This window comes from Anguilla rostrata, chromosome 4 (assembly GCF_018555375.3).
Source record: "Anguilla rostrata isolate EN2019 chromosome 4, ASM1855537v3, whole genome shotgun sequence".
Lineage (NCBI taxonomy): Eukaryota > Metazoa > Chordata > Actinopteri > Anguilliformes > Anguillidae > Anguilla > Anguilla rostrata.
The window spans coordinates 27,811,690-27,822,726 of record NC_057936.1 but is presented as its reverse complement, the minus strand read 5'-3'; the positions used below and the strand labels follow the sequence as shown (position 1 = coordinate 27,822,726).

General features: G+C 37.1%; 1 protein-coding gene across 5 annotated transcripts; it reads left to right on the top strand.

The window, feature by feature from the left end:
* Positions 1–29: 29 nt before the first annotated feature.
* LOC135253102 (nucleotide sugar transporter SLC35D2-like) lies at positions 30–9,186 on the top strand. Of its 5 annotated transcripts, XM_064331984.1 has the most exons (12): positions 38–319; positions 996–1,029; positions 1,112–1,198; positions 2,685–2,752; positions 2,933–3,004; positions 3,109–3,177; positions 3,382–3,484; positions 4,580–4,672; positions 6,966–7,033; positions 7,443–7,521; positions 7,613–7,695; positions 8,382–9,186. In XM_064331984.1, exons 1-12 carry the CDS (start codon positions 210–212, stop codon positions 8,485–8,487), a joined length of 972 nt encoding a protein of 323 aa, XP_064188054.1. In that variant the 5' UTR covers positions 38–209; the 3' UTR covers positions 8,488–9,186. The 5 variants fall into 5 exon arrangements, with proteins under 5 accessions (XP_064188056.1, XP_064188054.1, XP_064188055.1 ...); XM_064331986.1 differs by having other exon boundaries at positions 30–111; positions 995–1,029; positions 7,443–7,695; XM_064331985.1 differs by lacking the exon at positions 3,382–3,484 and adding an exon at positions 5,406–5,436 and having other exon boundaries at positions 7,443–7,695.
* Positions 9,187–11,037: the final 1,851 nt, after the last annotated feature.

Sequence of the window (11,037 nt, the reverse complement as noted above, 5' to 3'; positions counted from 1 at the left end):
GGCTAGTGGGCTGTAAGTCTTTCAAATCTACATCGTGCGTACGCGTTGTACGCATCACAGTTCTGTGGTATGCATATGGCATGCATACATTGAATGGCGGAAATTCAGTAATTTCAGTATGGGAGCATGTAGCCTAGTTATGGGATGAAGTCCGGACTGTTTCATCGGAATGTTTGAGAAGATTGCCGGACGAAATACAACGAACGGGAATGGCGACCGAAACATTGGTTGTTGTGTTAAAGATTTCGGCTGCGGGATTTTATGGGCTGAGCTCTTTTTTCATCGTTGTCGTGAACAAAAACATTCTCTCAAATTACAGGTACACATAGTGAGCTCCTTGCGGTCGGTGGTGTTGAGGTGCAGGATTTATTTTTTGAACGTATCAAGTTAGTCTGTTCATACCCTGGATTAGCTAGATTAGACATTTCCAATTTATTGAGAAAAAAATTCTGTAACGCGATATAGAATTCGCGTCGTACAGTAGTATCATGCCTACGAGTATGAACTGAACATATTTCTTATTTTCAGAATGGTGTCCGGCAGTAACGATTAAAAAAGAAGAAATTATGTAGCCTGGTGGTGTGGTTATGAAGTAGTGCTGATTTTAATAGTTGAAGTTTAATAGCTGTCAGTTGACAAGTTGGTTACATGCTGTCAATAGCGTGGTGTTTGTGCTGGAAGACAGCATTTAAGTATTACTGTGAAGGTATTTTCGCGATACTCTCAACTCCACATTCTTTGATCGGTAGGCTGGTAGCCTGTGAATCATTTGCTGTAAGGTTTGGTTATGTGACGGTCCTGTCAGATATATTTTCTCAAGAGTATCCTATCCGTTTACATAACTGGTGCCCTGCCATGTCCTACGCTCTGCGAAGAGGATACAAAGGTTATGTTGGACTGATCCTGAGAATTATGGTTAAATCAGAAGTGTGATACTTGTGAACTGTGGTTATTGCAAATATTCTAAAGATATTATAATTAAACATTTCTTGTAGGTTCCCCTCGCCAATATGTGTCGGGATCGGCCAAGTAAGTATTTCACTTTCGATCTTAGGTCCAACACCAAATCATTATATGGTGTTTCGTTTAGTGTGTTGTGTTTTTCGTGCAGATGCTGGCAACAGTGGTTGTGCTGGGACTGGGAAAGGTATTCCACATAATTACCTTCCCAGATCTGGATGAAACCGTACTGAGCAAGGTGTGCTGTTTAAATGTCTTCTTTAAACGAGCAAACTACAAAGTGTTAAGACAGATTTTTTAATGCAAACGTTCATGGGTTATTGTGGGGGAAATTGGCTCCTTTTCAATATAGACCTCTGTGGTCTTTGACGTCCATAAGGTACCCCATACGCCCTTGTAGTAAGGACCATTGTATAGACTACCTTTGGAGAAAAACTTCTTCTTCTTCTTCTTTCTTCTTTCTTCTTCTTTCTTCTTTCTTCTTTCTTCTTTCTTCTTTCTTCTTTCTTCTTTCTTCTTCTTTCTTCTTTCTTCTTTCTTCTTTCTTCTTTCTTCTTTCTTCTTTCTTCTTTCTTCTTTCTTCTTTCTTCTTTCTTCTTTCTTTCTTCTTCTTCTTCTTCTTCTTCTTCTTCTTCTTCTTCTTCATAAAATTACCAGCATTTTTACTCCATTTTAAGTTTGCTCACCTATACTTTCAAGACATACAACTTGACAACTGTAAATGGCAAAAACAATATCTTGATGTCATTGTAATCATAAAGACTTGTTCTACAGTCAGAGTCATTAATTAATAATTAAAATGATCTAATTATCTTTGAACTACTTTTAAAATGAAGTTGTTCTGTGCAGTCTGGTGTAGCCTATGCCAGTTTACAGAGTGGGATCGAGGAAGGTACACCAAAAGTGGAGGGAAAATGGATACTTAGTCCATAATTTTCTCAATGATGGTTTACTTTTGTTCTCAAAAGTATACCAGTGGTAATTATTCCAAGGTTACATTATGGGTGTCAAATATCTGAGAAAGATCTGAGAGGTCAAGACAGAAAAGGAGCCATTTTCCCCAGGAATGCCCCCTTTTATGATTTTGTAAATAAAAATGCTTTTCCTAAGGGTGATCTGTTCCAAATGATCAATTTTTGAGCTCTCATTACAAATAGATTTTGAGAGGCTGGTCATGGCCTCGCTGGCTGTAAAGTGTGAACTTAAAAATAAACAAATTAGCAAGACAAAGGAGCCACATGGAATAGTGAAGTGGGTGGATACAACTGCTCGGTGAGGTCTCATACACAAGAATAGCTACAAAAAGGCAAAAGTACTCCTATAACTAGCTACAAAAAGGCAAAAGTACTCCTATAACTAGCTACAAAAAGGCACAAGTACTCCTATAACTAGCTACAAAAAGGCACAAGTACTCCTATAACTAGCTACAAAAAGGCATAAGTACTCCTATAACTAGCGACAAAAAGACACAATTACTCCTATAACTAGCTACAAAAAGGCACAAGTACTCCTGTTTCTTAAGCATTGTTTCTTTCCACCGCAGCACAGTTACATTTAACATAGGAGCCTGGTTAATTTAGCTTATAACACATGTTAATGGTGACAGTATGATCAGATTAATTATTTGAGACATCCAATGGAGAACTAAGCAAACGGTTTAAGAATTTTCACCGAACCACTGACACGTCCACCTTAATGCTTAATTTTTTCCCCTTTCATTGCAGACATTTCCTCTACCGCTTCTTTATGTAGGGAATCAAATAACAGGACTGTTGGGAACGAAAAGGCTGAAGTATGGAATTTTCCATTGTACAGTGTGTGGTTTTGTAGATCACTGACCACTAAATTGCATGAGCACTGAAATGTGTCCCAATCAACGTGTAGCATATGCTGCTTTAAACATCCATGATATGAAGCAGAAAGATGAATGAAAGTACATTGTTGTAATATCTTTGTCCTTCTATTTTCTCAGTTTACCCATGTTTACTGTTCTGAGGAGATTTACCATTCTCTTTACAATGATTGCTGAAGGTCTCCTATTGAAGTAGGTTTGTTTGCTCACATTGACACGTCTCCAGCATATGGCCTTTGTACAGCCATACTCATGCCACCCAAACTTTTAATATGCTGTGTGATGTTTCTTTTTAGGAAGGATTTCTCTCTTCCTGTAAAATTAGCAGTATTTTCAATGGTTCTTGGAGCTTTTGTGGCTGCTAGGTAAGATTATTAAAGTGACACAGTATTGCACGGAATATAATGGCATGGGATATTCTTGAAAAAATCTGACCGTCTTCATCTTTAATTTTTTGGTTTACTGACTTGTTGAATTGCATTTGCTGTTTGGTTAGCTTATTTCATTTTACAAATCCATAACTGCTATAGCATGTCCATCCTAATTAAATTACTTTTTTTTTTGCCCAGTGCTGATTTGTCCTTTGACTTGCAAGGGTACATGTCCATTCTATTGAATGACGTCTTGACAGCGGCCAATGTCGTCTATGTGAAGAAGAAACTTGACACTAAAGTAAGGGTGCAGTATTGAACAGAAAAAAAAAATAGTTTTTTTAACACTTTGAATTTAGTTTAGTGAAAATGCATTCCCCGTGCCATACAATTAGAAACAGCAACGGGCCTATTGTAGTATGTCCACGTTTCATGATACCGATGTGGAGAACCGAGTGGAAAGTTGTGCATCACATTTTATACCTTCATAAATTTAATGTGTAGCTCTTCAACATACAACCTTTTACTAAATCTGCTTGTGTAATCAGCCACAGAATGTCATTTTCCCAAACTTGAATTACAATGATCTGAATTGTTCATTTTCAACATGTTGTAGGCTTACATTCCTAACGGAACAGCTGAAATTTCTCTGTTGTTGGTGTAGGGTACTATATATTTAAGGAATACAAAATTCCTGAAGGGGTATGCAGGTATCATTGACCTTTCAAATTTCATGTGCTTTTCACCTGGAATTTTAGCCTCAGGGCTTGACAATGAGGAGTGCCTGCAGGTCTGGGGCCACTGTGAGATTGGTTCAGGCCCATTGATTGATCTGTCACTTGCCCAATCGGGCCGTTACTCTAAATAAGTATTATCTAGGTTGAAGATGCTTGCTTATCGATAACGAATGTTACAGCTTGATCATACATTATTATTTGTACCAGTGCCTTCCAATAAATGCCTAACTTTACAGCCTTTCCCAACTGAAACTTGCTCCTCAATAATGTTACAGCTTTATCATTCATTAATTTTTGTACCGATTCTGGTTTACCAATAACTAACATAAGCCTTACAGCTTGATCATTAATAATTTGCAGTAAAGTCTCAATTGGTTTTACATATTTAGCCTGCTTGTAAGATAAAACAGCTATTTACTAAAGTAACATTAAAACGATAATGGATAATCTAGCCTGCACATCTACCTTGATTTATTGCTTGCAAGTTAGCTAAGCGAAGAGAACGAGCTAACAGATATTTGATAATAGCCAACTACTGCTTTAACTGTTTTATCTTCTGTTGAACTGCTTAAACTCGTTAAGGTGGTTAAACTTGGTTTAAAAAATCCCCAAAAGTCATTGACGACTTCATGTGTCCTAATTTCTTGTTTTGTTCCCAGGAGTTGGGAAGGTATGGGCTTGTCTATTACAACGCATTATTTATGGTCTTTCCAACCCTGCTGCTGGCTCATTTCACTGGAGATATTCAAATGGTGAGAATTTTGCATTCTGCATTTTGTGTTCTGCAAGGACAGTAGGATATTTCAAAATTATAGATAAGGGGGTGTGGGAACACAAGTGATGTACGCTCAAATGAATCGCCATCATAAAGAAAACATCGGGTGCACTTGTTTTCTGTGTGTAAAATGTTTGTAAAAAGGAATTCAAATGACACTCTTGAGCACTACTTATGTATGAAGTTGGATTGAAGTAAACCACTCATTTCTTTTTATCTAAAACTGGGATCCAGAAGATATGACAAACAAAACACGTTTGTCCAGATTAATAGAAATCTTGCCACAAGAATGTAGTTTATCCAGAAAATACAACATAGACATTAACAATTGAAATTATTGGCGAGCACTACCAACGTTACTAGTTAGAGGATAATAATCTGGTTTTCAGATTACCACCTTTGAGAAACAGGCAATATAACTTGCTCTAAGTCTATAGACATGTGTGTCTTGTTTCCCCTCACAGGCATGAAGAATGTTGTTGGCCAAGTAGGGCCATGCTGAAGGTTGTTTAAATTTCAATAAGTCTGGGTTGTCCTGGAGAGCTGTCTCTCTTTTGAAAATGTTATTGCTTTATTACTTGAAGACAGGACACCCTTTACGTTTGAATGCAATTTGTAATATGTAGCCTAATTGAAACCACTGAGTGAAAATCCTAATGTCTGTATAGATCAGGGTTGTGAGGCCTGATCATTGGAATCTGCACTTTCAGGGTATTCCAGTCAAAAGTGGAAAATAACAAGGTACAATTGTTTTTGTTACATGGAAAATATTCAACCTGAAGATGAAGAGTACAACTGGCTGTCTTTGACAATTATTTGTCAGCAGATTTCACTCATTCATTAGAAATAAATGTACATTTTAAAAAGAGATATGCAGTAGCTGGCTATACCTCCTAACATATTTATATTTGGTGTCCTTGTGATAGGCTTGAAAACAGTAATGTTGTGACAATAATTTCAGTGTTTAGCCCTGCTTAAAACCATATAAGGCAACTTTAATATGTGAATCTGTCAGCTTTCGGATATCACACCTCCGCCCTTCCACAGCTCAGCCAATCAGCCATGTCGTCCCCTTCTCTCTCAACAATCCCCCCACCCCAATTCAAACTTTACTCAAGGCAGTCTGGAGTTTTTGGTACTTAACTGGAGGCAGTTACTGTAACACATGTATGGTGGAGATTTGGGGGTAACGTATGCTTTGCCATCTGAGGAATCTGAACCTTTAACCTGGGCCTGCTGTTTCTTGGCGTTTGTCATGCGCAGGAACTGATGTCTGTCTCACAGCTCATCTGGCACTATTCGACTGTCTTTTGGCATATCTAAAGTATTTACAGATACAAAAATGATGATAAAAAAAACATTATGATATGCCAAAATAAAGGGAATGTCTAACTCCCTTGACTGTGTCCCCTTTCAAAATAAGACTTGATGATGATGTCATACACAATTTGGATTGTTTGACCATGTAATTCAAAGATAACAGACTTTGTGTTCTTATGTGTTCATCACAACAAATATTCTGCCTGGAGATATATAGGATACATGAAATTGCTTAATTGTCAAATTAGCCAAGGCTACGTTTTTGTGTCTGATGTTGCTAACGATGGCTAGCTACCTACACATTGGTAGCTTGTGCTGGCATGCTGGAAGTTCCAGCATGAATTGGAACCAAATTGTACTGTCTGACTTACACTACTGTCTATGTTCTAAAGCTCCATTTTCCCCTCCCTGCTGGAAAATTTACAAATGTATGGTTACAGAATATTTTACGAAACAACCATTTAAACCATTATATTTAACTTCACTCAGTTATATAATGTTTATTCTGCTGTATAATGTCTAAAAGGTGCAGACTTTGGTGGTATATTTATTTAAAACATGTAAGCTGTTTAGGTGCTGGTAAATTCCGAATACACTCCTCCTGATCCATTGTGAATTAAAAACAAAATCAACATTACTAGCCAAAATGCAGTCATTGAAAGACTTTTGTTATGAATATTTGGGAAAATGGATGTTTCTGAAATTTTTTTCTGTAATTTGCTGGACATGTATTGGTAGTTGTCAGGATTAAAGGATTAGAATGTTCATTCATTTGTTTACTTTTGTTTTTTTAATGGATACCTTTGCATAAAGCACTGGATTCAAAGTTAAGTCTTTTCTTCAGTTTGTACTTCTAGGATTCCTAAACAGTCTACTTATTAGTGGATGAGTGGCGCAAAGTCTTGCTCATTCAGAAGAACTGAAGCAAACTTTCAATGTTTTCCTCACAGATGCTGGAGTTTGAAGGGTGGTTTGATGTGGTCTTTGCTGGCCAGTTTATTCTCTCTTGCTTTATGGGGTATGTACTCATCTAATACTGTAAAATGTAGCGTGCTTTATGCGTAGCATGCATGTGATACACTGACTACAATGTGACAAATACAGTGTAACAAATACATTGTAATAGAATGAAAATATGTAAAAATTTGAAAATGTGTTAAAAAAAATACTATGACACAGAGCAAGAACATTTTTATCAATAGCAGAATGTTTTTTAATAAACATGGTGAACAAATTTATACACACCATCCAGTCTCAAAATAATTATATTACACATATTCAATATGTTATGTTTAAAGTCCTTTAAAATTGCCAACTCTCTGAAGGGGGGTTCCTGTGAAAGTTTAACATTAACTTGAGATTTGACCTGTGAAGTGGTGATTCATTCAATGTATTTTTGTATTTATTTATTCACTTCCTTTTTCCAGGTTTATTCTGATGTACTCTGCCGTGCTTTGCGCGCAGTACAACTCAGCTCTGACAACAACCATCGTGGGCTGTATAAAGGTAAGCTCTACAGTAAATGTGTGCTTCTGGGATATCAGCGATGTTGTGCTTTTGTTAATGCTGCCTTCTTATTTCCTTATCCCCTCCATAGAATATCTTGGTTGCATACATTGGGATGATATTTGCTGGCGACTACATTTTTACCTGGACAAACTTCATTGGTTTAAACATCAGGTATGTAACCTCTCAAGTAATGGAGTAATTCTTGCTCCTTTCTCAAACAGACCATTTGTATTTTGTGAATGAGACAGCGTGACTCGCCCTTAACTTTGGCATTGAAACAAGCAAGTTTTTCCAGTAATGCAATGTCAGTAAATACCAAATCATTTTTTGTTAGTTACATGATTCAGTTACACAGTATGTTGTAATAATACTTTAAAGATCCTTTTTGCTAGGTTGCAGTTTAGCAGTTCTTCGAGATGTTTGAAAGCAAATTGTTTTGAGCCCATTAAGACCATTAATAAACTGATTTGTGCATTTAGAATATAGTTGAATTATAATTATAATTCCTGCGAACCATTAGTGTGAATGGTTCTACATAAATATAAGTCATGAAATTGCATCTATATCATGAAATGGATTTGTGTGATATTACATAACCAGAAGAGAGTATTAACTGGCATTTATACATCTTAAAGCTGTGGAACTACATGTAATGTTAATAAGCATTTTTTTCGGTGTCTTGTGGCACATTGTAAGATGATACATAATGCATTACAAAAAATTAAAGTATGAAAATTTTGTGTTTTATATACAGCATACATACACACACAACAGACAACACAGAGTACTGAATGTGTTCAATGTAAAGGAAATGGTTGGTGAATGCTATTTCTCTGTTCCTTTTCACTCTACTACAGTATCGCTGGCGGTCTGGTGTACTCATACATCACCTTCACAGAAGATCAATCAAGTAAACAAAGTGAAAATGCCAATAAAGCGGAATTAAAAGAAGCGGCCGTATGACAGGCACTCCGGGCCTGTGCTGTATTTTGGTACAGCACAGCTATTTTTAGTATCTGCATGCAGACAAACCAAAATACCTTCCTGAAGCTGTTGGACGGAGCTTGAGCTACAGTAATTGACAAAAACTCAATAGAATACCTTGTAGTGTGGGAGACAGCTGTGGAAAATATGGTGCCTGTGACAGTATTGCATTGCCTTGCACAGCTACTGTCTTTCTGTCAGTGCTAAGGAATGTTTTAGTCATTCCTCTTTTGCTTACTCTTTAGAGACTGGTTTTGGGGCCAGTCAGCAACATTTTTTGTTCAGACTTTGTAGCGTGGAAATAATATTTGTATCTTTTTAAAATTATTTCTCCAATTATAATTAATTGTTTGTGTTTAAAAGGGAAAGATATGTATCAGGGATGAACCTTATGCTGCAGACATGTAGGATGACTCAGGGTAAAATCTGAACCAACTGGAATGCATGATAATATGTGTGTGTGTGTGTGTGTGTGTGTGTGTGTGAGAGAGAGAAAGAGAGAGAGAGAGCGTGCGCTTAAGTGATTTTCTTCTTTATTATTGTGTCTTTATGCATACATGCAATCTGGATGGTGTACCTCATGTAGTTAGTTTTACATGCTGGAGGAACGTGCTGTAGATTATGTTGTTTATGTACGTTTCATTTAAAGAATAATAAAGCAGTAATGCACTTTTGACAGTTTACAACAGAAGTGTTTTTTTTTTTAAGGTGAACTTGTAGGACCTGTTTGTAAAAGATTAATAGCACAGATGTGTAATGTAAAATGGCATCAAATGTAAAATGTGTTCACAAATGGTTGAAAAGTAATTTCAAAGGTGCACACCATAGCATTTTACTACTTATTATATTTTACTGATTTATCTGGTGTTGTATGTATATGAAAAGATTTCCAGATGGAATTCTGCAATTTTCTATACAAGTAATCCATTGATCAATGGTTGCATTGTATGCAGTCTAGAAAATAATGTGACTTGCAGAGTATTTGTAATTCTGCTGTTTCATATGAACATTCCTCTTTCAGTATTTAGTATTTGTTGTTCACAATTCACTCATCATTTAAACCCTAAATGCTTACCGTTTTCAAAACGCTGTGGAAGATGAAATTGAGTTTAAAGACTTTTCTTATTGTAATGGATTACAAATGACATAAGGGGTAAATTACTTCTGTACAAAGTATAATATTAAATATGTCAAGACACTCTGTTCTGCTGCAAAAACAATAACAGACAGAGTGCTGCATATGCTCGGGTGTGTTTTTTCAAGAAGAGGACCTGACTGTGTGTCTGATAAGAAAGTTCTTCTTGCAATGCTACTGAAATAAAGAGTACTTGTCTTGTTTTTTATCATTTGAAGGTCAGCATTCTGTAATTTTCCACTACTAAGAATCTTCCCTCTTAGCAAGGGTAAATAATGGCTGTAATCATCTGTGTTTGATGATCTTTCCAACCTGGTGACGGCTTGTTCATGACAACCACAACTAAACCTAAACCTAACACTAAGGCTATTCTAACTCTCAACATAACCCTAATTTTAACCCTAACCCATCCACTGGAAAGAAATGAAAGTAACCTGGGTGTTTGGCCATTGGCTGCAGGGTTTAAACTGAAAATCACCATGAGTCCAAATCCACCAATCAGGGAGGAGAATAAAAACAAGCACTACATGGCCAAAAGTATTTGGACATCACACCCATATGTGCTTGTTGTACATTTCATTCCAAAACCATGGGCATTAATATGGAGTTGATCCCCCTTTGCTGCTATAACACCCTCCACTCTTCTGGGAAGGCTTTCCACTAGATTTTGGAACATGGCTGTAGGGATTCGCTTCTATTCAGCCCAAAGAGCATTAGTGAGATCAGGCATTGATGTTGGGTAATAAGGCTTGCCTCACAATCGGCCTTCTAATTTATCCCACAGGTGTTCAATGGGGTTGAGGTCAAGGCTCTGAGCAGGCCAGTTAAGTTCTTCCACACAAATCTCAGAAAGCAATTTCTTTATTGGTAAAATAAACATTAATAGACTAAATGTCTCTCAAACTGGTGTGCAATGTTTTTTAAATTTTTTTTTTTTTTTTAACACTTGAACAGCATGGCTAGCTAGCTACAGGTGAGCTATAACACCTAACATGCAGCATAGCGCTAGCTAATGTAAACTGTGCTAAATACATCAGTTAACTAACTTGACATTTTCTAGCTATGACAAAAAATTTAGACAGAAATAGAACAAGCAAGATAACATAATTACCTGTCAATCTCAGCGTTGCATCTGAACCCCTTCGAGTCCCTGAGCTCTCGCAGTCGCTGAAAAGCCGAACGGATGTCTCGAGGCTCGTCTTGCTCTCGTCAATGCCTTTTTGGTCATAATCCTTTGACAGTCTTTTTTAGCGCTGTTGCCTCGCAAGGAGGAGGTTTCGGGTTCGGTTCTGGGTTCAAATCCAGGTCCGACCGGATCCTCTCTGCGTGGAATTAGCTTGTTCTCCCCGTGTTCACGTGGGTTTAGTCCGGGTACTCCGGTTTCCTCCCACACT